Source organism: Chelmon rostratus, chromosome 2, assembly GCF_017976325.1.
Source record: "Chelmon rostratus isolate fCheRos1 chromosome 2, fCheRos1.pri, whole genome shotgun sequence".
NCBI classification, from domain to species: domain Eukaryota; kingdom Metazoa; phylum Chordata; class Actinopteri; order Chaetodontiformes; family Chaetodontidae; genus Chelmon; species Chelmon rostratus.
Window position 1 is genome coordinate 22,410,462 of NC_055659.1, and position 27,280 is coordinate 22,437,741.

Below are 27,280 nucleotides of genomic sequence, written 5' to 3' on the forward strand. Positions count from 1 at the left end.
GGGATGTGAAACAGGGACAACTGCTTTCCCTCGTGAAAAAGCATTAAAGATGCAAATGGATTTGCTGTGGGAATTTTTTTTTTTTTTTTTTTTACACTTGGGTATCCACAATTGATTACTTGTCATGGATCCCACATTTAAGTGATATGGAATGAAATGAAGCCATCAAATCAAAGATGGAATCAATTAAAAAGTGACCTAATTGTTAGTTTGATCTGCACTATCCAGGAATCTACCCATATGCAACTAGAGGGAATGTGAGGAAGGATGACTGACCCAGTCTTGCTTTTGGCCCTATTGATTTGTCATACAAAGAGGTTTACCATCAGTCTGCTGTGATCTTTGAGGAAATACATCTGAGTCGGGAAAATGCAGATGTTCTACCACATGCTGTCTGTAAAATTGAGAAAATTAAGTTGCTGTTTTTTTTTTTAACCTACCAGTGAGGCACTTTTTAGAGTTCATTCTAATAGTAAAATAGTGGGTCTTGTGGGTGGGCACAGTGTCGCGTTTTGCTGTCAAATTGCAGTGAGACAGAGTGATCACATGATCCAAACACACACAATAAACCTGTGTTTGAAGCACAGACAGAAAAGCCAAAACACAAAGCATCCCCTCCTCTACTGATTACCACCAATAAGTGGTGAAGTAAATAAAAGAAGAACATAATGGCACGTAACTCAGAGCGTGGGCACTTGTGATGCTTTGGAACAAAAGAGGACCTGAAATGACTGTGACGATGCTCAAACAGCCAACAGTCTCAGTGGCTGGTCAATTAAAACGGCTGCTACTTTTAAGTCCCTGCAGGGGCCTTATAGTAGGCTTAACCCGGGGCTTCGAGACCTGAAATAGCTTCTCAAGAGTTCGAATATAGCTCCCATACTCCAACATCAAAGGCCGTATCGCCATTCTGACCTCAGCTCTCATTCGCTTCTGTATTTTAAGGGCTTTGCTTTTGGTGCAAACAGTGCATGAGTGTTCAAGCAATCAAACATTGACGCAATCGCCCTTCCTGAAAATTCAGCATGTACTTTTAATGACTTCTGCTTTCAATAAATTAACTTTGATTGTGCTCCTTCTTTTCAGAAAAGTTAAAACATATGGGAGTGTTAGTGTAATGCATTAGTGTGATGTAAATAATGTACAAGAAAGGGGCTGTTTTCTGTTAAAATGATAATAATAAAAAAGGACATCTTAAAAACTCTGAAAAGAAATGTTGCTGCTCATATCATGGCATTGAAAACTGTTAAAATGCAGGTGAGCCTCTGAATGCTCCTCTGGTGAGAGTTAAAACCCAGTTGAATGTTAAATCAGCTCTGGAGATGAACTCAAGCTGAATATGTTCAGTTTGTAAATTTAAAGAATCCTGGCATCAGTCATTTCCTGCGAGCTGAAATGACGACTGACCTGAAGGCCCTGCGATTAACCGACATTATTCATCTTTCAGTACAATCATAAAGGGCATGGCCTCAACTGTGACCTCATCTAAAAAAAACAAACACTGTAGTTCAAGTCTGAGGGTCCTCACAGGATGGCCATTAAAAGAAAAAAAAAAAATCATAGCAAACATCGCATGGCACACCTCCGCTATTAAAGTAACAATGCATCCATTTTTGAGGAATACGTTGGCAACAGCATTCGAATAAAAAGAAACATTCTTCGGCATCAGTGTTCATGGTGGGAAAGAAACGGGGATCATTCTTTAAAAGAGTGACAGTACAGCGTAGTGATGCAAGGCTTATGTATATATGTATACATATATATATGATTGTGTATATATATATACATATATACAGTCAATTCAGGCAGACTCAAAGGAAACCCATACAGAAAAGAAATGCTCAATACGGTCTACAAGAAATACTGACATGTGTCTGTAAACAAGAAACAAAATATGCCGGGTACATAGCATTTGCTGAATTTATAATGCAATAATGGAGTAACTTGTGATTGTGTTGTTTGTGATTTGGCTTGTCAACATGATCAGCATTGCTGCTGATATTGTAACAGACCTTCAAATAAAAATATAGAGATTTTACATTAAAGCTTGACCAATTCTCCTGTTCCTTAAATTTCTGTAAAGGGCAGAGAATCCCCCAAAAAATCCATACTTACTTTCTACTTTCCCAGTTTCCTGTCATAGTCCACGAATGTGTTCGCGAAAGGAGCTTAGACGGTAAAATAGCTTTCTTGTACTGAATGTCTGAACAGGGTTGGTAAAGTGTCTCAGACTCAGAACCAAGTGAGTGAAGGATTTTGGCACTTGGCGGGTAGCAGTGATTTGAAAACACGCCGTCTTCTCTGCCAGCTTATGCTCAAGTTCAAACAAACACACACAGATGCTCCAAAAAAAGAATGGCTCCTACTATTTACTGTATATGTTTGTGTGTGCATGTGTGTGTGTGTCACCCTGAGCCTATGAGCTACATTACTGAGATTCAGATCTTCAATCATGAGTGGCCTTTAAACCCCTAAAAGTGTAATTGGCTCGATAGATGGAACTAAATGGCTCTGCTTGTGTGTGTGTGTGTGTGTGTGTGTGTAGGAGTTTTGTGTGTAAATGTTCAGGATTTTGCTACCACACATGTTGCTACAGCGCGGCTCGAGCAAAGCCAAACATGTTTTAAGTCTCTGACCCTAAAAAGTAAAAAAGAAATCCAAACATCATTACCTTGCCTCTGGATGTTCTTACATTAGCCTCCAAAGCATTCCATTCATATTCATATATATTTATATATTCATGTATATTTATATTTATGTATGTGTGTGTGCGTGTGTATATACACACACGCACACACACCAATAAAATACATTACAGGTGCCACCCGAAAATGCAGCCAAACTCAAAACTGTGTCTGAAACCAAAGTAATAAGATGCAACACAGTAAGTATATATACATATGTGGAAGGGGGGGGGGGGCATGGGAAGCAAATGGGGGTGAAGGGCTGTATTAACAAGACCAATATTACAAAATATTCAAGAAGGCATCTCAGTTATTTTCTCTGTCCGACTGCACTGCCCTGTCCTCCGGGCCGAGGCCTCTGTTCCCTTTTCCTCCGGGCAGTTCATCCCATCCACAGGTCAAGTTGTGATGAGTCTTTTGGAAAAAATCCATCAGATGGGAATATGCAGCTTTCTGCATGGTAATGTATGTGTGTGTGTTCTGGCGCGTGCATTATGCTTGCATGAAGTGTATGTGGACATCCATCCCTCCACGGCAGGTCCCTACTTGAAGTTGGCGTAGTCGGAAAAGGCATCGATATACTCCTGGACCACTTTGTAGCAGAACTCGTACTGCTCCTGGGGAGGGGGAGGGGACGGGAGAAACGGCTGTGTCAGTTTGAGACACTAACACTATAATCTACTGAAACCTGTGACATTTCAATCACCGAAGGCGCTGATCCTGTGTTTGAGAGCTTACAGTCAAACAGCAGAGCAGCCACTCAGCTGTAGTTTGAGCATAGATGCAGTATGAAAGTTTTGCATCTGTCTCTGCATGTCAAACACAGGAAAATATACAATAAAAACTGTATTTGTAAAGTCCAATATTTAAAGAAATACGCTTATTCTCTTTCCTGCTGAGAGTAAGATGGCAAGATTGATACCACTCTCATGTCTTTGCAGAAAATACGTAGCCATCGGCTGGTTATCTTATCTTAGATTAGGATAGATTTCACCTGGCTCTGTCCAAAGGTAACAAAATCTACCTATCAATACCTCTAAAACATACTAATGAACACATTGTATCTTGTTACATGCCAGACTACTACTTGACCAGGACCAGTGCCCTCAGGTTGTTGCCTAGCAACTGGTCTTGGCCAATAAACAGACGAGCACATAACCCATCTTAACACAACGGACTGTCTTTTTTACACCTCGGTTTTTGTATGTGATAAACAAAGAGGTGTAACATGCTAATCACTGATCTTTACGGGTACTGGAAGGCCGATCCTGTCACCTGACAGAACCAGGTTAGCTGTTTTCCTGTGTCCAAGTCCTTATGCTCAGCTAAGCTAACCAGCAGCTGGCTCCAGTTACACAGTTGCCGTACAGAAGCAAGAGTGGGAACAATCTTCTCATCTATGCCAGAAAGTGAGGGTGTTTCTCAAAGTATTCAACCCTGCAAACATACCCTTCAGCTTTGGAATCAAGTGTCTGTTTCCACTGGTTCCACACTTTAACTCTTTATTGACATTACTGCTGCATTCAAACAAAATCGCTACACTACACTACACCAACAGCAGTGGAAAAAAATCCTCGGTAGTGCAATGAATCAAGCTTTCGGTTTGTTTGCTCAGTGAGGTAAAAGGGGCAACATGCATTTTTGAAAAGGGATCATCATAACTTCATCAGTACTTGTGAGGAAAAGAAACTAAGCACTACTAAATGCTAAGTTGGCCCTATGCCAAAGCAATAATCAAAAGCAATTTGTTACTCAGGTTCAAAGGGTCCCTCACCAGTGTCTGCACCATGTGGGGTCTCTGCAGTCTGAGGCTCTTGACTGTCTGGAAGACATCCAGGATGCCCTCTGCCTTCACCCTCTCCAGGACTGTGCTCAACGCACAGAACGTCCCCGTCCGGCCAGCACCAGCACTGTAAACACACACACACACACACAAAGGCACAAATGTAAACCTAAATATGCACACCGCAGTCAGCACGTGCAGAAATGACGTACACACAGGGGGCTTCGTTGTGAGTAAACGCTAGGAGAAGGAGCATAGCAACAATTCTGGGAGCAGTTAAAATGTCACGAGGAAGAAGAGAACAATTCTCGTTCTTGAGTTGTTTTTTCCTGTGATTTAATGGCTGCAACAATTTCACAGACACACATCACCACGTTACTGCCAGGAGTGTCCCCATTGTGCAAAACTAACAGAAAAATCCATATAATTATTTTAAAGTCAAGTGTTTTGTTTGGCGTACTTTCTTATACTGGTTCATACAACAGCAACCAGCTGAGCGAGGAAGGCTGTGTGTATGTGTGTGTGTCTTACCTGCAGTGCACCGTGATGGGGTGGTTGCCAGACTGCTGCTGTTGTTTCTGCACCGCAGCAATTATGTTGATCATGCCCTTACCGTCAGTGGGGATGCCCACCTCCGGCCAGCCGTGGAAATGGAACTGACGCACCGCTCGAGCCTTGTTCTCCTGGAAAGATGGAGGAGGGCAAAAAGAAGAGATTACAATATGTTTTGTAGGTAGTAGGTTGCAGGATTTGTTGTTGGCATATAATTAGTATTAGCTAATCTGGGCTTCACAAAGCACGACATTAACTGACTGGATTGGCAGCATGCGCTTGTTTCATTCAGTTCTCTCTCACCCTGTTGTTCGTGACCAGGAGGTCACGCACTGTGTAGCTCTCGCTCTCCTCCTCCCTTTTAATCTCGATGGAGATGTCCCCGTAGACCACTGCTCCATCACTGGGCCAGTACTGAGCACACTTCTCCTGCAGGACCCATTAACAGAGATGGTCAAATTACCACGCTTAACGACCTGCTGAGATTCTGAACGTTTCCAGGGATTCTAAAATCGTCAATGTCATCGAAATCTATCGATAGTGATTTTTCAATTCTGCAGATGCCATGACTATTAAAGAGAGGAACAAATTCCAGGTACATTAATAGTTAATTACATGAGCAAAGAAGGAAACTGACACCAAATCCACCATGTTTTCTGGAAATAACTCTCAGCTAGGAGGATTTCCTGGTATGGCTGTTTAGCCCCAACAATTCCTTTTACTCTTTGTTTCAGCATCTGGACAACATGACCACTAATAATTCATGTCACAGCTTATTAAAGATCTATGCACATATGTTGGAAAACCACTAAAAGTCAAGTCATTTTGCTCAGATTATTATCATGTTATACAAGACTGGAGGCATCAAGTTAGCATGAAGTAAATAACCTAATATCAATATCCTATTTTAGCCAGTTATTGAACCGATATTTAATACTAGAGTTTGTATCCTCACACAGACACCCACCTGCCCTCTCTCCTCCAGCTCAGTGAGCATGACTATGGAGCAGCTTCTCCACTCCCAGATCATCCTCCAGAAGTCCTCTATGGTGTGCTGCAGGGGGCCCTGGCTCGCCATGTAGGAGTCCTTCTGACGGTAGCCCTGCGACCAGACGGGGGAGATGACAGGAAGTGATGTCCGGAGGGAGAGGAGGCATGAATGGAGGATGCAAAAATAAACAGGAGGAAGACAGAGAGACTTGAAACACCTGATCGATTGCTCGCATTAATGAAATGAAATGATCCACTCTTATCCAGGTGCTTTTACACTCACATCAATGAAAGAGGCATTGACGTAGTCGGTGTTCTCCTCTCCTCGTTTGACTGGAATGATCACTCTGTTGAACTCGTCTGTTAGAAGTGAGGAGAAATTAACCTTGTTTGACGCTTTCAGAGCTGACACAGGAGCTATACGTCTACAATGTGCAGCATGGCACTCATCGCTGTGTGCAGGCACACGAATATTGTATAGACCCAAACTTCACAACCATGACTGCATCACTCACATGGAATGATCTGTAAGACTCTGTTCTTCTTCATGTTGGCGGGCAGGTTGCCTGTTCTCATCTTGTCATTCTGAATCTTGATGGATGTCAGTTTCTAGAAATTAGGAAATCAAAGCCGTTTAAATGCAGAGGTATGAGAACTGAGGTAGTCAAATCAGTGTTAACTGTTAACTGTTCTCCGGACGAACACAACACACAGACAGACCTTGAATTCAGCCTCCAGACCACTGCAGCCAGCTCCAGGTGAGGGGGCGTAGAGTTTGGCCAAGTGGGACTCCAGAGAGGTCACCTCCAGCTCTGTGTCTCCATACAGGTAGTGCTCTAACAACGCCTGGAAGATGAACACGTACTGCATCTGGGGCGGACAGAGGACGGACAGAGGAAGGTGACGGACAAGTGGAAGTTAAAAATCGCTGCATCGAAACAAGGCATCATGGGAGAGACTGAAGTCATGTGAATAGACACTGTGGTGTATCTTCAGTAGTGTGCCCTGGGTGGAGTGTGTCAGCGCTGGACTTACATCAGTCTGGACCATCTGACAGCGCTGGGCTCTGATCCTGGTGACGAAGCCAAACACGTCCACCTTCCTCTCAGCGATCATCATGTCCAACATAGCATCGATCACAATGAAGGTCCCTGTCCTCCCCACGCCGGCACTGACAGACAGAAACATGACATGTGAGTTGTGTGTGACCTGCCGACAAAGGCACAGAACAAAACAGGCAAAAGGGAGAGTGTGAGCGTTGATCCACTTACCTACAATGGACCACAATGGGCCCGGCATACTGGGGGTTGCAATTCTTGACTTTCTTGAGAAACTTGAGCATGCCAATGGGGGTGAAGGGCACCCCGAAGTCAGGCCAGCTGGTGAAGTGGAACTGGGTGACGAGCCTCTGAGGCTTCTTCCCTGACACATCTCCCACCTGAGACACAAACAAACCAGGTCATAGACCAAGCCGCAACACTGTGGTGTGATCTAGGTTTCTATTTAAGTCACTAAACTTAAATGCCTGCATATTCAAAGATTTAAATCCATATCTACTCATTTTTGTGTCAGCAGTATGTGCTCTGATACACAAACTGACAGAATATCTTTAGGTTGTTAATCCCACCAGCAGAATAAAATAATTTTTTTAAACCAAACTACTTGGAAAAACTCAGCCAATTTTTGTCACAGAAACATAAAAACCAATACTAGCAATACGAACAGCATGCCCACTTGATCAATATTCTTTGTGTTTAGTAGTACAAGCCACATTAAATGTCTGATTTAATCACCTACATGTAGCCAACACCCATGTTTAACAAGGTTCAGAGCTCAAAGGTCTCAGCCATAAATGTTTATCATAGGTGAAATAAATAAAAATATCAAGGCATGTCAAACTACCTCAGAGGTGTCTGACAGGCCTCAGACTCCAGAGGGTTAAATACACTCTCCAGCAGTTTTCCTTTCACGTATTTAGTCACACAAACGCTTGCAGAGGAAATGGGAGGGTAAACACAGACTAAAACAATTATATCCTGGCTATGAGACATTACCTGTTGGATGCAGAACTTGCGGATGGTGTAGTCCACCAGAACCATTGTGTCTTCGACGGACACGCGGATGTTCCCGTATGTCCAGCAGCCCTGGTCCGGCCAGTACTGGGCACACTTACACTGAAACACAACATTGAGCACAGTCATACAGTTACACAAGGGAATAACAGCCTCAATTTATTTCAGCTGTGGGAAAAAAAGGCGAGAATACAAATTAGGTTACCCAAACCAACAATAATGGGAATATGTTGCCTCTATGACTGAGTGAGTCAAAAAAAAAAGAAAAAAAAGAGAGAGGTAAGGGCAAAGTCATGATTTAAAGACCAGTCATGCTTGCCGTGGCTCACACACAAGGATTCACACGGTGGTTTAAAAAGTGCTAAAGTGCACTGTTTAACTAACTGAACGGATAAAAAATTAACTTTACAAATAAAGACACGTTAAACATAAAACAAAGAGGTTGGGGGTGATTTTGTTACCTGGTGCTTTTAAACAGGGATATCCAGTCTCAACTGTGTATGTATATTCCATACAAAATGCACTGAAGCTTATAAACATAAACACATGCACCATCATCATCATCATCCCTCCTGCTCCAGCTCTCCTACCTCTTTTCTCTCCTTCAGATTGGTCACCATGACAATAGTGGCGGTGTTCTGCTCCCAGATCATCCGCCAGTAGTCATTCACCGTTTCCTCCTTCGGCCCTGAGAGACCGAGACAGATGCAGAAACTCAGAGGATGATCGATAAGACAACAATCTGGTAGTTTGTGTGTTGAATAAACTACAGCACCATCTTTCTGCCTCCGCACAAACCTTACCTTGAGCTGCAATGAACTTATTCTTCTCTTGGTAACCCTGCAGAAGCAAGAGGTCAAGAAGAGGCGTTAGAATGAAGATTCATCATGTTTAGAGCAGAACTGTTTACTTTGTAGGAAAATTTGCTGCACAAACATTTATAAAGGAGGCATTGATGAAGTCAGAGTCAGGGACTCCCTCCAGAGATGTGAGGTGGACCCTGGAGTGATCATCTGAGGGAGAAAGCAGGAGAGCCAGAGAGAAAACGCAAAGGAAGCAGGGGAGGAGCACAGTGAGAGAGGGAATTTTAATTACACGTGGTAGATCATCATTTTTCCACCCTGACCACAAAAGCACAACTCACAAAATCACTGGGTAAACTGTCTTTGATGCCAGCTGGTCTGGATATTTACTGTGATTGCACTGATACATGTGTGTAAAAGCCTGAAATAGCAGAGAAGAGCTCTTTGAGTGCTGCTTTGTTAATGTCACAGTGTCAGGGCTCACATGGCAGGATGTTCACATATCTGTTCTTTTCCTTATTCTCTTCCTTGGAAGCAGCGTCGCATGATGCCTGGATGGGGCAGACTGGCAGCGCCTGGACACACAGAAAAAAACGCATTTAGATAACAGGGAGGAAGAGCAGAGGGATGCATATCAGATCCAGATCTCTCTGTGTGACCCTGCACATCATTTCCTGCTAGCTTCGTCTTTTTGTTCCCTGTGTGCCTATTATGAATCACCCCACATGTAGTTTGTATGAATGTGCTGCAGTTAACTATTTTATTTGTTAATCTCTTACTTGTAGCTAACTATTTCAACCATTCTATCCATTTTTAACTGTTTATGCATTGCTTTTTGCCCCTCATTTCATCTGTTTATCCATTAGTGTTGGGTAATTATTTAAAACAGCTTATCCATTGCTTTTACCTTAATATTTTGACTTGACTGCACTCTTAATTGCAACATGTGGCTGTAAGGTTGGCTTCGAGGTATGCGCTGTGCAGTCAGCCCACTGCAGCTGGCAGATTGCTGGTTATTGTGACTGAAGATCAGCATCACAGCAATTTGTAATCCTCCACACAGATATGTAGATAGATTTCAAATCAAGTTATAATTTCATTTTTTTTTCCAATTAGCTGAGCTTCTCCATAATCTTTCTATGTATCCCCTGGCAACTGAAATACATCCTGGGCCACAAGTCCCCCTGGTTGGGTTAGCCAGGAGACAGATATGTGGGTTAAAGGTGAACGTCAGACTCAGTATATGTTATCAGAGTGTGTGTGTGTGTGTTTTAGTGTGCCATACATTAAACTCCTCCCTGAAGAGCTTGTTGTCATCAGCCATGCGACGGTTCATTTCTTCCTCAAGCTTGTCGACGGGAAGCGGTGGGTACTTCCTGTTTGTGCTGGGGGAACGGGCCAATAGCGGGACACTCTGGAGTTCTGCGCCGGCGAGCAGGAAGGGAGGAGGCAGGAGAGGAGGAAAGGAATGGGAGGGGTGAGACAGGTGGAGATAAAGACAGGGGAGAAGGGGGTAGGAAAATGAGAGTTGAACTGTCTTACATCAAGTAACACTGACTTCATCATTTGTCTTTTCTACAGATGCCCACCAGAGGGCGATGTGACTCAACACTGTGACACATGAGTGAGCTAACTGCAGCCCTGTTGGTTAGGTAATCACAGTGAACAAAAGCCTTCTGCCAACAGTCAACCAGTGAAATGTTATCGGTTAGGGAAGGCAAGATCAATCGAGTCTTATCGGAAACAACAACGATTGACAAGTTAGATCAAGCCGGCTGTGCGTATTTGCAGATATGACACAAAACAAATAAATGAGCACTCGATGAGTATGCAGTCACATCTGCCAACACATACAACACACACACAAGCACACAATAATGCATGTGTGGGTGTTTTACCTGTATCATCTGATCTACCATTGGTCAGCCTGAAGGAGTTTGAATGACTTCCCGCCTGCTTATACTTCTTAAACCTGTCAATCAAAACAGATCAAAGGGCACATTAACACACAGTGATACACACACCGTCTCTCTCTCTCTCTTGTGCTCACACACACAAACAAACACATATAGATTTAGTCTCACAGCTGAATGCCAATCAGCCATTGCCATGGTAACAGGAGCACCTCTGGCTTTCACCACAGGTCTCTAGCTAGTGTGTAGTGTGTAAGATCAACCGCACTTCACCAACCTCAGCATGTAGAGGATGATGATGATGAAGATGATGACCAGCAGGGAGGACAGGGCCACCATGACTGCTATGATTGGCATGTCATCAGACTGGTTGTTGTCTACATTGGAGACAGAAAGAAAAGGGAGAATAAAGGGTTTGTATCATGCATTTGATTAAAACAGAAAAAAAAAAAAAAATCAAAAAGGGTGTCTCAACATTTGAGCTGAGTCAGTGTTTTTGTTTGAAACTGATGCCAAATTCCTTTGCCATTACTAAATTACTCTCATATTACACTATTACACATAAGCTTGGGGTGCTACATGTCAAATGTGGATATTTTATCGGCTCATCAATGGGATGCATTGTATCAAGAAATTATACAATGAAGACTGATTTTACCATTTTTTTCATATTCCATACTGTTTTTAAATCGAAGCAAAAAACGAAGTCACCAAACATACAGCCAAGAAACAGTCCAGCATATACAGTGACCACCCATTAAACCACAGCAGAAGTGTGAAAACTACCTGTACGGATCATGATATAACAATAGTGAGCATTAGGGGCTGTTAGGCAGATTGTTGCCTTAGGACAGAGCCAGGCTAGCTGTTTCACCCCGCTTTCAGTGTTGATATTAGGATAAGCTAACCAGCTGCTCGAGGTATGATATGACATTGATTTATTGGCAGCACCAATATTGAATATTGTTATAGATGTCTACAACCCTGATTCCACAAAGGTTGGGGCTCTGTGGGACACATGAATGAAACAGAATGTGATATTTTGCTAATCCTTTCTGACATAAACTCAACTGAAAACAGCACACAGACGATATATTTAATGCTTGACCTCATCGGCTTCATCGATTTTTCTAAATATCTGCTTATTCTGGATTTGATGCAGCAACACCTTTCAAACAAGTTGGGACAGGAGCAGCAAAATACTCCAAAAACACTTGTTTGGATCATTCCACATATAAACAGGTTGACTGGTAACAGGTGACAGTATCATGATTGGGTATGAAAGGAGCATCCTGGAAAGGCTCAGTCGTTCAGAAGCGAGGATGGAGCGAGGTTCACCACTTTGTGAACACATAATTGGATAAAGGATGTTACTGCATGGACTCAGGAAGACTTTTTAAAACCGTCAGTAAACACAGATAATTTACAAATGAGTGCATTCTGTCCTGACTTGTTTGGAATCGGGGTTGTCGATGTCTATTTGCTGTTTAAAGTCCCAACATGTCAGAATAAGCCGAGGTCATAAAGTGACCTCTGCCTCTTTCGACACCTGCCTGCATTTTTTTCTTTCCATAAGGTTTGTCCATGTTAATATTTCATTGGCCTTCCGAAGCAAAACACAAAACTCAAACTGAAATGAAGATGCAGAGAGAGCGTGACAGGATGTCCTTTGGAGTGAGCAGATAAATCACAGTTTAACTGAGAGGGTCGACCCTCCGCTTCTATGACCCAGAATGAGAGCAGACGCAGCCTGACGGCATAAAATACTGAAACGTTCAGCACGTTTGCCGTGAATTGCATATGAATTACCTAGAGTGTAAATGCTAAACGCTTTCTACAGGTCACAAACAGAAAGCATGAGGGGCTATTGTGATGCCGCTGACTGTCGACAAAGCACTGCGATCACCAAGGCTCAGCATTACAAATTAGCCATTACTCGGACCAAGTTATCTATTCTCTGTGATGCCTCATGTAGATTACAATAGCTGACCAATTTGTATGTTTTCACCACACGCATGAGTTACTGGTTGAGGGCAATCCTATAGTCTTCCTGGTGACCTCCCACTGCCACAGCTAACACAAAAGACATGGCATCTGCGTGAACAACAACAGGAGTTTGGTGTACAAAAAACTGGCTGCCGTTTGTGTGCTGACGACCGGTCAGTAAGACACACTGGCTCACAACAAAAGAAGAGACTTTTCTAGAAAACTGCACGGCGGTGGTGACAATGCAATGACAAAATCAGCTGTTCCATGGGCCGACTCAAAAATTCAAGAAAGCTCTAAACGGTAGGGACAAACTATGCGGCGAAGAATGCGTCATTTGACTTCATGCTCCATATGCACTTTCAGGGGGAAGTAGTTTGGATCCGCGCCCAGATATGCAGCATTTTCACGCACAATTCCCAGGACTTTTCAGCGTTCTCCCTCGAACAATGTGTACATTGAACAGGGCTGGAGCACAACGGGCTGCGGGTATCATGTGAAACTGACGCAGCCTTGACGGCTCTGATGCCATCTAGAACTGCTCACGGCTCTTCACACGAGGCTCGCAGATGGCCGGCGGGAGACAATAGACTAATTACATAACACCTACGAACCCAAAGTAATTACGTTATGTAATAGACGTAACGCACGGCAGTGCAGGCACATCTGTTGTAGTTATGTTGACCAGGCTTGTATAATGCTTATCTGAACCTCTGCAGCTTCCCTTTATGTCACTACGCTCTCTAAGCGTTTGCACCAAAACAGTCTCAAATCTTGTTTTACCAACTGCAGGCTGACTGAGAGCGTACCTGCTGCTATTATGATCTAGAATAAAAACCAGCTTTCCAAAATCAATCAGTGACATTTTATAGTGATTTGTGCATTTCTCTATAATCATGAAATATGAATAATTAATGTAAAAGAAAAGGGTGGGGGGAGTCATGTTTCACTCACAAGGATATCACCAGGATGGTCAGCACACAGACGCGAGGCTGCTAAAACACGAGCTGGATAATGCTTGACATTTCAAGCATTTTCTTCATGTTTGAAGCGCTAAAGTCAACTTTAATGCTACACATTCAGCAGAAGCATCAAAAGCAGCATTTCATAAAATGAAGCAGCTTTTGGCAGCGTCTGGGTCGTCTGGTGTTTGGTGCTAACTCTCATTCTTGTAGATGACTGGTCAAATGCAGGTATCTCACGTCAGGATATTTCCGGCGCTGCTACAATGGAGTCTAAAAGCAGGAAAGTGTTCCTACTATCTAAAATATTAAAGGTCGACTCTTGACCAGAAAGCTCACTTGCCTGTTTTTTCTAGTTGTTGCTACTGCTTTGCCAGCCGGCATGAATAACACACGGCTAGATGGACAACAACAAAAAAAGAAAAACACTCTCATGCGGTTCTTAAATATACCATCAATCTGTCATGTTTATGTATTCCAGGAGTTCTCCTAATGAAGCTTTGTTTTATCGTTGTGTCCAGATTCCCTTAAGCTTTTGTCTACTTCTATTTTAGCTGAGCCATGTTCACACGTCGCATTACGATGTGTCTCGGATGATCTGATGACGTGTGGCAGCTCTGAATCCGGGCCCGAATGTGTGGAGAATTCATTAGATGTTCAAACAAAATTCAAGAGGAACAGACGAGTTCACATTAAAGGACAGCCAGCCTCTCTGATGCAGCTGTATCTAGCTGATCTGCCGGTGACAAGCAACTTGTTTACGGTTTATAAGCATGAACCCGAAGCAGAGTTCACAACAGCAGCAGAGTTGACTTTTCCTGTTCAGCAGCAACTGCGGTTTTGCCGCAGATAAAATCCAGCGTGGGCAACGACGAAAAATCCCATCGCAGCTCAATCTGCAAATATCTGGGTACGGCACACAGGCTCTGAACAGTGCCTTAGTGATTAGCCACACTTCTCTGAATGACTCTGAACAACTGTCCTATATTCAGCTGTAGGTTTAGCACAGACAGACAGAGTCATAGGAATACCCACGTCATGGTAAGTGGACGTTTTTCCATTCTAGATCAAATGAGTCACTCTAATCACATCGTGTCTTGTTGTTTTGTTCTGGTCTGTTGAGGCCACAGTTGGTGGAGTACCTGACATCTCTGTGTCCTCTATGATTCACCTCTGTATGAGTGGGGAACGGTGCTGCTTCACTACGAGAAGTTCAGACACAAATCCTTGCTCTTCAGCTCTGGGGATGGTGTTTCAGGGTGGACATGTTAAATAAACACACACACACAGTTTCCTGATTATCCACAAAACACTCACCATGTGGGGTGGTGTCTGAGGTGAACCCCATCCCAGGTTCTGTCGTGGTCTCCGTCTCCACGTCGATTGTATCGTCCTCAATAAAATAAGTCTCTGGAGTTGGGGTGTCTAGAGCGTATGTTGTGGTCCCGTTGTCTGCCCCCACTGGAGTGGGAGGAGGGGCAGGCCCGGAGCTCGGTGGTGGCTGAGGGGCATCAGTTGGAGCCGGAGGTGGAGGTGGGGGGACTGGTAATACCCGCCCGGTGCCATTGGGACCTGCTGGTTGTACATCACCCTCACCAGCTGGGCTTGGGGTCGTGGTTGTTGTTGTTATTGTCGTCACCGGGATGACTGTGGGGGCGAGCGTCGTGGGTGGGCCCGCGGGGGCTTGTGTGCGTGCGACTGTAAAGTTGAGGGAGGGTGCGGCAGGGGGGTCTGTGGGTTTGGCAGTGATATTTGGAGGACCTAAAAAGGAGAAGAAATTTTTCAGCGTTGTGCAACCTTTCGCTGTGAGCCTTTTAATTTCAGAAGGCCAATAAGAGATGGAGTTTGATGTAGGTGGACACGGTTCGTACTTGTGATGGGGACATGATCCTGGGCGGCCCCGAGGGCTAGACCGAGCAGCAGGAGCAGGGGACACACACCCATTCTGCCCTACGTGGAGGATGCATGACAAAAGGAACAAGAGGGTATTCATCAAAAACAACCTCAAATCTCACTGAAATCAATAAGAAACGTTACTCAACCCAAAGATTCTTTCATTTAGATCAAGACACTCAGGGTTTATGTGTCGTACAGTCTATTATTTTCTAAATCTTCTATCCGAAGCCCACATGCTTCCACACTTTTGGAGGGTAATACTTTCATTGTGTAAGCCTGCATGTGTTAAATGCATTTTACCTGAAGACGGGAAGTTGGCATCAATCACTCATTCGCACAGCGTGGTCCTAGAAAGCAAACAGAGGGCATTCAGCATTACTCAGAACAACTCCTTAATTTCTAGTGCTTAAACAGTCGGGAAAATATGTATTTACTTTATTATTCACTTGCTCTTTTCAACATGGACACAGGTGTGAGGACAGCACTGTTTTTTTTTTCAATTTCTGATTCTAAGAAAATCATAGTCAGAGTTAAGGTTTAGTTCTAGAAATTAGTTAAATTAACAATAAAATAATTCTTGTTTCAATGAATCCAACCAGTTCATCACCCAGCTCTTCATTAATGAAATCATTCTCGTTTGCAACAGGGTTTCAACTTGAAAATGTGCTGTGCCATTTGACACGCTCATCACCCGGAGCATGACCAAAACAGAATTAGTGTCACATTTAAATTCCTGCAGTGACAGTGAATCAGCCCTTAGGACTCTCCTCACCCACTTACAGAGGCCAGCGAGTTGATGGACCTGGAGAAAGCATGATGGAGGCTGGGTGGTCGGCCTGGCCGGCTGTCGGTCCTTTGCATAATCCCTGAGGCCAACAAGGCTGTTGTCTCCCTGACTGAGCTGTGATAATCCCTGGACCTAATCCCGTGGCGCTGACCCTGGAATAATCCAGCTCGTCTGCCTCCGTTTACACAGATACTTCAGCACTGCACTGAGCCAAACACTGCGGCGCTACTGCACACAAACCAATGCTTTACATCAGGGATTATTGCATCAGTGGGCAGAGGATAAATTGGGCGCTAAAAGCTCTAATAGTGCCAGTTGCCAATCTTCTGGTGTTGTGAACTGAGCTCATTCATCGCAGTGCTTACATTCTGGTTTTAGCGCAGCGCTGTTTGGCTCGGACCGCAGCCTGTAATGGGGCATGATGAGCAAGTTACGTTGTCAATGAGGACGCTATTAACCTACAAATCCAATTGTTGCTACCCCTCTCTGTCTGTCACCCATCCATTTAGCCAGCAAATGACTGCTTCCGAAAAACAACGCATGCCTCCAGGAAAACGGACAAGGGGAAAATTCAGCAAAGAATTAAGATTTTAGCACAACTATGTGAATATTTACAGAGGACCTTTTGGTATACGCTAACAGCATTTGGGATTTTTTTTTTTTAAGAAATGCGGGGAGGCTGTATCTCTGTTCTATTCATAGATTTCTAAATTTTGAGAGAATCAAAAGTGTTTCACTAGATTTTACAGCCGACTGATTTATTTTCATTATCAGTTCATCTACCAATCATTTTCTCGATTAAGCGATGAATTGTTTAGTCTATAAAAAGTCAGAAAACGGCGAAAAAATGTCTATCCTAGTAAGGTGATGTCTCCAAATGTCTCGTTTTGTCCCACCTCAAGATATTCAGTTTACAATCATAGATGACTCATGAGACTGGCTAATATTCTCATTTGAGAAGGCGGGAATAGAGAACTTTGGCATTTTGTCTTAAAACAATGACTTAACATGATTAAAGTGATTACCAAAATGTTGCCTTTTAATAGTCTGACAATCAAATAGTTAATCTAATAATCACTGCAGCTCTTATTCCTGTATGTCAAAACCAACCAAAAGATATGCGCTGTAGTTGCACTGTGTCCTCCAGTGCCTACAGGTTGTCCATGTGCATGGAGTGCATGTTGCTTCCTTCCTCTGCTTTCTGGTCATATAAGACATAAAACAAATCCCTCGCTAACCCCAAAACCACATTACAAACCTAAACCCCTACCGCTGCCATCCTCCCATTCAGTACTCATTAAAAGAGTGACTCAGCTATAATGGACAAGCTCAGTGATTAGTACCATTTTGTGGGAATTAGCGTTACACAGGATCTGTCTCAATGTGTATTAGGTTAAATTGGACGGGATAGACAAAGGTTACTAATTGGTACACTTGCATCAACAAGCTTTTTTAGCAACCTTTCCTTAATGAAGCATGACTCATTGTTTTCTGCGTGCCATCCTGGGAGGCTGGGTGACGTGTCACTGTGTTGGTGTAAGTGATATAAGACGGTCCTGTTGCTAACCTTCACAGGTGCTGCAGGAGCCCGAGAGGTTTTTATCTAAGGACTGTAGACCCAGGAGTACAGCCTCCCTGGAGATGCATCTTAATCTGTTTTGGCCTCCCGAGAGCAGCAGTCTTCCAGAGTGTGTGTGTGTGTGTGTGTGTGTGTGTGTGTGTGTGTGAATGCATGCAATTCAGAGGTATGTGTTGGTAGAGGACATCATTAATTTAGGAGGTACTGGGCAAGTGCTTCTATTTGTGCCATTTTTAGGTATTGTGCTGTTAGTGCTCTCTATTTTAAAGGTATTCTGGGTGAAGTGCTGGTGTATTTCACAGTCAAATGATGGAGGATGCAGGGGACATTGCAAAGAAAGTAGGAGTATTGAATTATTTGGTTGCATTACATTATCATGCAGGAAGTAAATGACTCTTGATCAGGCTCTAATAATGTTCCTTCCTACAATGGCTAATAAACACTGTGTTACTGAACAGTTTCCCATTGCACCTTCGTTGACAGACCAAGACATACTTCCTGTCAAAAGAACAAAGAATTGGCTGACTACCTACTTTTATTGATTTGATCTCATGTTTCGTAAACAGATTTAATTGATAAAGCACTTTTCATCTGTCTTTTTTTTTTCAATCCAGCCTCTTATTGGGCACAGTGATGCAGCCAAATGTTAAAAAAAAAAAAGCAGAGTAAATATATTTCCAGTAGTTTCATCATGCTATTCCCTGCAGAGGAAACATGTACATGCCTATCTATTAGTGAATGAATGCACTAAAAGGTAGTCATGCAGCTCGTGCTCTCCTTACTTTGGGCTTGTGCTGTGCAACCATGTGAATATTTTTCAGACAAAGCAGAGCACATAGAGCAGTCACCACTGGGATGAGCTGCCCTGTGGCAAAGTGCTAACCTGCCACAGCTTTCATTAAGACTATGACAAGCAACAAAAATCAATAGTTTAACTGGAGGAAATAAGAGACACAAGCATGTGCAGGGCATTTGCTTCTTTTTTGACAGAAATCAAAAATGTTTTTAAAAGCTTTCTCGCAGTATCAGAACTGACTGCACTAGCTTTAATGACCCTGGGGTAAGGACAGGACTTGGTCTCAAACCTTATCCAAAGTTGGTATTGGCAGCTTGGCTTGCTTAGTTATTCACTGATCCTTCCTATGGAGCCCTGCAGTGGGCATAGACAGAAAAGAGAGAATGAAAGGGCCACGTTTTACTACGCTGAACTCTCAAAATGCTATTGCGTGTGCAAGAGATCCAATTTGTTCCCACGTTTTAGTTCATCTGTGCACACAAGATACCTATGTGTATATGCAGAGAGAAAGCACAACAGGATGCGTCTCAGGTGTTTAAATAAATGACAAAAGCCTCGATGGCATACAACAGCTACAGTCGCTGGGCAAAAGCAGTATGGGGCACTGAATTTGATGAAGTTACTGTTTATCAGACCACAAATAAGACGATAATTAGGTCTGAAAAACAAAAGATGTACCCTGAGTGTTTCTGAGGGCAAACATTTGCTGAGTTTGGTGAAACTGGACCAAGGAACCGGAGTCACCAGCCTCCCAGTGAAGATGGCCGGAGTGGGACCAAACACAGCCTCCGAGACCACCAGAGGCCGGTTTGACTCTAACGCAGCACAGTTTAGCAATAAAATAACAAACCTCAACCCCGGACAAGTTGCCAGACAGCAGGTCCATCGTTTTTACTTACTTACATTATATTGTCAATGAAATAACTTCAAAGCACCAAGTTAAGTAGGCTAGCTGTCAGCGCACATCGGGCTCGGGTGGAGAATCCACAGTCTAGCTGTAATCAATGTTTTACTGTAGAGGCTAAAATGTAGTGTTAGCACAAGTAAAGAAACTGACTTAGTAACATTATTTACACAGCAACGTCTAAGTAATATTTGCTAACATTAGCTACTGTGAGCTAGAGGTCACACCAAACTAGCCAACTAGCGAGTGTGTGTCTTACTTCTTGTTCATTTGACTTTTCACTCGTACAAAGGAAGAACATGTCATTCTTTCAGAAGTTTTACGGTTGTTGTTACAGCCTTTCATGGTATTTTTGTTTGAGGAAATTTCGCGAGGCGTTTCTTAGCCGCACAAAGATAACGACATACGTGCTGCAGTGAAAATATAAGCAAAGGATTTATTCAATTACAGAAATCAGAGACATGTTTGGATACGCATGGGGTAAAAATGTACACAAGTGTTTCATTACAGAAAACTAAACATCTCATACGTAGTCGTGCAAGACAACGCTCGTAAATCTTCCTCATTCCGTGTGTCACCAGTCGGCAATGTGCAGAGCTCGGTGCTTAGTTCAATGTGAATGCGAGCGGTGAGTCCGTCCAGCTAATGAAGACAGTTGCTTCTCTGCCCGTGGCCAACTGCAGACCTCATAGGGGGGCAATCACACAGTTGTGAAAGGGCTGGGCTGTTCCCATGCCATTTCATTCACACAGTGAAAGGAACACTTATAGGTAGAATATAAAGGAAGTCCAATTACATCGCCATGACGACCAAAGGCCAAGACGTAAGATCAATGCGAGGTAGTCATTTAATATGGGGAGTTCTTACTCGAGGCTGTGGACTTCACTGATGCTTTTGTGTTTGCATGTGACCTTAGGTGAAGAAATAAGTCTCCTCTCCGACTGCACGGACATGAAGTCATGGCTCGAGATGAAGACAAAAATTTTGGAGAAAATACTCGACTCCTTAATAGTTTAATAGTCTACTTCCTCAATTTATTCTGTGTTGTTCGATATAGTTTTCCACAGAATCTCAAATGACAGATGAGGCCAAACAAACACTACTAAAACAGGAATCCTTTATGCTCGGCATTATTCTTAAAAATCAACAAATGTTATTAATAATTCATAGAGGGAGGCCCAAGGCAAGTGAGCACACACAAAGCCTACAGGCCCTGCTGACATGACACTGGTGGTCAAAGGGACTTTACCATTCATGCAGAGAAATATTTCCCTCTGGCTTTCTGCGAGGCATCCTGCTTCTCCAGTCGCTGCAGCGCTAGATAATGCCTGTCTGTCTGTCTCCATTCATGGCATATTAATACTGTTTCTATGTCTTGGGAAGGGGGGAGTCTGGGGCAACAGGAATACTGTGAATGCTTCTCTTCACGGGAGACTGCAGTAGGCCTAACCCAGGGCCGCTACGACTCTTGCTCCGAAACAGACCACAGATTATATGTCCCCTGTGCCACATACAACAACAGCCACAATCCTCTGGACTTCCCTTTCTGAGGGATACTACTCCCTGCTGGTGTGGTTTGTGTTCCCGTTGCCTTCATTCATGTGCTGGTGAGTTGATGAAAAGACGAAGAGAAGCATGGGATTACTATTCTGGCTAATCATACAGGCAAGAGTGACCGCTGTGTCTGTTATTAGGCCTGTAATGATGATTTGGTTCCACCAGGCTGGAAGGATCAAGAAAACTCACTTGCTTCAATGAGCGAAAGTGGTGAGTCAGTGAAGCTCTGCTCTGTGTCTGCTTCATTGTGGGGTTTCTCACAGAGCATGCCAGGGGCCTCTCAAGCTTTCCCACATTGGACACAGAGAGGATGTGGAGGCGCAAAGCATGGCCTCCCCACAGAAGCCACTGTGACCTTGAAGCGTGGTGTGGGGCCAAACGGGCAGCCCGAGGGCCACGGCGAAACCAGATTCACTGTCACCTCTGCCATTGGAACTAAAACTCCAAAACTGATTTCCACATTCAGCGCGCAGCCATCAAACCTTAATACTTTTTTTTTTCTTACTGTCCAAAACATGTCAGGAGCACAGAGCACTGAAAACTTTCAAGCCCTGAAAGCTGGCATCAGATGTCTGGCCAGATTCCCAGTCTTGTCTACTCATTCTGTGATCAGATCCCTGATTTAAATCCTAATTTCCACTTTTGAGTAATTGTAGAGCTAGCTGCTGGTGTTTAGAGGGCATTTAACTTTTAAGAAGTTTGCTTTCCTTTGATAAAGTGTTTTAAAGAAAAGTGAAGTGCATAGATAAAAACTTGTCTGATATTACATGCTGCAGGAAGTATTCTGATCTTTTACTTAATAGTAACAAAACAACACTATAAAACTACTCTGTTACATGTTGCTTCAATAAAAGTACAGAGGTATTATGAGCAGAATGTACTTATTGTATAAAAAGTAAAAGGAGTCAACACAGAAAAATGACCACTGTAAGTGATACCTACTGTATGTTACTGGATGATTATAACTGATTTATGAATGAGTAAGTAGCAGTTTGCTGTTGTTGGTCATGGTGGTCATCAGTTTAATTTATAACAATGTCCAAGCTCTTCAGATGTGTTTAGATGAAATCTTGATTTGTAAAGTAACCAGAATATAATACCTGACGTATAATGCGGTGGATTATTTATTTATTCATTCGGTGGAGTATCACTGAGAGCAACGCTCTATCAGGAAACACCTGATCACACCTGGAAGCTGCTCAGTGCAGCCACAGCCTGACCTGGCAGGAAGTGAGGAAGCTCCATTGAGGCAGTTGGCGTTAAAGGCCTTGCTCAAGGGCACCTCAGTGGTGGTAATGAGGAAGGGGCAAGTGCTGCCCATCACCTTCCCGACCCAGATTTATTAGCCGGTCCCAGGGATTGAACCGACAACCTTTCGGTCACAAGCTTCCTTTACTTTTGAGCAGACGTATAAAGTGGCATCAAATGAAAATGCTCACACAGAAGAACTATTCCCTGAGGTTTTGTGACAATGGGATCCCAAAATGAATGTTCTCATATCTGAATGACCATCCTGCAGCACTCGTCCCCTCCTCTTCCTCTGAGAGATAAGAAGCCCATCCAAGATGAGGAGACAATCATCTGAGAGTGAACTTCACAGCAGTGTCGTGACAGCGCTTCTCCAAAATCCCTTTCCTTCCACATCAATATTTAGGTGGTGCATTCAAAGACTGCACAGGCTTGCTAACACGCTCTTTGGACATTTTTTCACAGCGGGGCAAGAGAGGTCTTGCCGGCTTGAAGGCCGATGCCAAGGACAGATCTAAATATTTATAACTACGGCTCTCAACTGGGTTTGAATCAGACCTGAATTTGACCTCGACTGTGAAGGCATTGTTTAAAAAAGCACATCAAAGTTTTTTCCTAGGAGGAAAAGACAATCACACAATGTGAGTGAATGTGTCATTTTGCTCATAATTTCTGCTTCTCCTCAACAAAATGAGACAATATGGGCTCTAAGCCCACAGAACAGTGAATGGTGGCCACATTAATAGAACTGTGTCCACTGCTAAGACGTACTGTATAACAATCAAAGAATTTATGTGGCTTGTTAAGGTATAGAGACGCAGCCGAGCGTAATCCTTTATGTGTATGAGTGTTAATATATCGCTCCCTTTCATCCACAACTCCTACACTCAGTGCCATCATCCCACCTCATGGTAACGGCAAAACGGCGTCCCATTAAACTCTAATGAGGGAATAAGGAAGTAGCCACCTGGTTTTGACTGACCTGGATCCCACGTGAGCCGACAAGAAACTTCTCACACATCTGAAATACTTCTTATACACAAAATCCCCACCTAGTCTTTGAAGTCCACTGAAAAGAAATAAGCTGTTATCCATATCCATCACAGCGGTGGTGAACCAGAAACATCAATCATCCCACATCAGGAGGATGTAAAACAAAGATTTACTCAATAATTAGAAGGGATTACATAATTACTACTCGGCATCTACAGAGGGACTGAACAAAGCTGGGTGACTCTGGGTGAAGTCGTCCCAGTCAGGCAAGATATTTGATTCTTGAATTGTTAGTCATCACACAGGTTTGTTTCCTGTATTGCAAAATAAATGTCATTAAGGCCGAATGACATATCAGATGTGGCTAAAATCAGACTCCATAATGCTTAGTAGTCCTCTAAATGTCATTGTGTTTATCCTGTTAGAGGCAGAATTACAGTGCTCCTCCACAGTAAAGTATGTAGGCCCACAGGTGGAAACAAAAATATACCTCCTGCCCCACCCAAAGAGCCAACTCATAATATTGTGTCAGCACCCTGAAATTGTGAAATTTCACAACATGGAGGCAATTTCAAAGATCCACCCATCAAAACTTCACGCAAAGTTCCAACGAGGTGATTTCAAGCTATACTTTATCCTTATTTTTAGAAACTAGGCCAATCATGAAAAGTGTGGTGTGAGGATCACTCAAGCTCCTCTGCTGAAGCGCTTTCAGGATCCCAAGACAGAAATAACTCCTTTTCTTAAAATAGGCTGGAGAAGATATGGACAGAGCGAGCACGATGATAACAGCTCTGCCTATTTTTCCCTTACGCAGTCCGACTTTGCTGAGATGGGGCTGCCTGACAGCCAGGGAAGGTTTGACAGCATGTTGGGAAGGAGGCGGACGTGTCCGGGCCTGACGAACAGGGGTCAAGGTAGGCCTGCTGCTTCACCGAGGGAGAAGTCACAAAAGTTGCAGGAGGCGCAGCTCCGCTCTCGCACTCTGATGGGCCTAATGTGACGCGGCGAGATGACCTCCGCGCAGTGGAAAGCGTGTTGTGGAACGGTACGGTGGACATGTGCTGCAGCTCGCTGAATCGGTCCAGACACGATGAGTCAAGCTCCAGGCAGACATAGCAAAGGGCTTTTTCAGATATGACAAGCCGTGCTCTGCCATGCCTCCTCAGCCTGGATGATGCTTCTCTCTGCTCTGACTTTTAACTATTAGAACCACCTTTGAAGTCGATGCTGCAGAAACGGGCATGTGCATTCATATTGTTTATCTGATCGCCACCATTTGTCATGACAAACAAGCCATTAAAGGACTAATCCAAGATCTAATGAGTTGAGAAACCATAACTTACTGTCCAAGTGAAAGCAAAGCAATGTATGAAAAAAAACTGCAAGATTGAAATGGTTTGCTCGGTTACACCCAGCATTCAGAAAGCGAGGAGAATATTAATCATTATAAGAAAAAAAAAACTTTGGGAGAGGTTGTGGGGGGAATGCTCACTCCAGAAGCTGTGTCAGAGAGCAGCAACAGCAGAAGAAGAAGAAGAAACAAACACAAAGCAGCCGCTGTGATTTGACAGACCGTACATGTTAATGTTAGGGCGACCTAATTCCTGTTGTGGGTCGCGTGAAGCCCCCCTCCTGCTCCTCCACCCACCCAGCCAGCTCCCCACCCTCTCTGAACGTGGAATACAACGCGTCGATCAATAAAGTGTACTTTCCAGTGAGGCAGGACCGACCCGGACCCCCCCCCTCTTTGTTCCGCTGCCAGCGCAACAGCATCCGCACAACAAGCCGAGTTACAGCCTCGGACTTACAAAATGTTGTCGCACTCATCCCCGAGCCCCCTTTTCTCCAGAGCCCCCTTCGCTTAAAAAAAAAAAATCCCTCCCTGCCTCCGAGCTACTTCTGAAATGTTCAAGCGCTGACAAAGAGGTGTACAACTACCGAACACAAGCCCACTCCTGGCTCAGCCCGGGGTTACCTCCGCCGTGACACGGGCGCCGTGTTCCGCAGCCCGGGAGAGCGGGCGCGGGGGCGCGAAGTGCTTGTTTGTGGGTGACACAGTGTTACAGCGAGAGGAAACACGCTGCTTACAGCGACATCGTAACAAGTGTGATTCGGGCTTTGCGCAACAAAAACAACAAAACTCACCACAACTCTTGGAAGCGCCCAGAGGAAACCAGAGGAAGGAGGAGGGGGGGAGAGGCAGGGAGGAATGTGTCCTCTCTTTCTCTTCCACGTTTTTCAACCCCGGCCCCTGTCTCCACACCCCAGGAACCGAGAGTGAGAGCGGGGTGGGGGGACCTGGGTGATAGCAGAGGAGGGAAGCACGATCTGGGACACACAGCCAACACTTCGCGGTCAGTTTATCTGCTGGATCCAGGCGAGGACGGCACTGCCCCAAAAAATCCTTACTTCGCCCCGACGCTCCGTCCCCTCAGAGTGTACTTTCTTGGCCTTCCTGGATGTTAAGTCCCACGGTTTATCCGCTGTATCCGGGCGCGTCGGCCGACTATTCTAGTCCGCCATGTTGTGTGTCTGTCTGCATAGGAAGAATGGGAAGCGAACAGCAAATTCCCAGGCCAGGCCCCGTCTCTTCTCCACTCTGTTTCTCCACAGCCCGCAGCGACACCTGCTGGCCGGGCTGGAGCTTACACCGGCCAGACTGCGCCTCACCGCAGCGGGCTCGATCAGTGCTTCCAGACTGAGGGGCAGGGGACCTCCAAGGGGTCCATGAAGGGGCCCCCGACTCACTTTCAGCGTCCCTTCCTGCTTGTCAACCCACCAACTGATGAAGAACCTCCCAGATTAGGTGCTTCTTGGTTTGTCTGCTTTTTGTATGTCTTGATTGTGTCTTTTAACATATGACATGATCAACCTGCCCTGGAACTGGAGATGAAAATGGGCCTTTTGACTAAATGTGACACATTGTATTGATGTTCATTCATGTGTGTTTTTCGTGAAAAATAAATGGAAGAAGTATAAAGATACAGTTTGTGACATATTTTCAAAGTGGTTTGAGGTCCATTGTAACAATGTGTTCCATTCATTGATGAAGTGATCGTGAAAGTTTATTATGACCAAATCATAATACAGAACTCTTAGATAATAAGAATAGGTTATCAGAAAAGTCAAAATATAATTAATTAAATCATATTAAATAATTACAATTAAGTGTAAAAATAAATATAAATATAAAGCTTTAAACCTTTGCTTCTTTTTTTTTTTCGAACCAACTGATTTTGACATTTTGTAGTTCTTTTTACAAACTTTTAATTACCTAACTAGCACAATGCAGGAAAGGGCCTATTGCACTAAAAGTCTATATAAAAAGCTCACTGTCTTAATGATGGTTTTCATGGTGCTAACTATGACATTTTTAGCCTAATCTGGCATAGTTATAAGTGGGCAGGGCTAAAATTAGAGCTCAAACTGTGGAGAAATCAACAGTAAATTCACACAATTATTCCATAATAACCAAGTATTAATTGATTAAACCACACTGACAATCATTTGTTGCAGCCTCAGACTATAAGCACTGTGTACCAGAGTGAAAGAGCAGTACAAACACTATGAATAAGTCCAGTTTCTTCTTCTTCTTCATGGCTCTGGGGCTCTGGATCATATACTAGCATGCACATCACATGTCTGACACAGCCAGACACTCTTATTTTCATCTTTTATAGATTCTCCAGTCACCCGGCTTACACACAGTGTGTTCCTCATGCTGTGAGGTGATGCATGCTGACTGATCCACCAGCAGCCATGATGAGCTTTT

The 27,280-nt window shown here is 43.8% G+C and overlaps 1 protein-coding gene across 1 annotated transcript; it reads right to left on the reverse strand.

Moving 5' to 3' along the window:
• Positions 1-26,069, reverse strand: ptpra (protein tyrosine phosphatase receptor type A). Its single transcript, XM_041955171.1, has 22 exons — positions 25,654-26,069; positions 15,942-15,988; positions 15,617-15,695; positions 15,063-15,506; positions 11,075-11,174; positions 10,783-10,856; positions 10,170-10,306; positions 9,369-9,459; positions 9,018-9,094; positions 8,885-8,921; positions 8,672-8,769; positions 8,064-8,183; positions 7,281-7,447; positions 7,045-7,180; positions 6,730-6,879; positions 6,525-6,618; positions 6,293-6,369; positions 5,987-6,121; positions 5,323-5,448; positions 4,999-5,150; positions 4,459-4,594; positions 1-3,301 (listed from the first exon to the last, which is right to left on the reverse strand). Exons 2-22 carry the CDS (start codon positions 15,960-15,962, stop codon positions 3,227-3,229), a joined length of 2,526 nt encoding a protein of 841 aa, XP_041811105.1. The 5' UTR covers positions 15,963-15,988; positions 25,654-26,069; the 3' UTR covers positions 1-3,226.
• Positions 26,070-27,280: the final 1,211 nt, after the last annotated feature.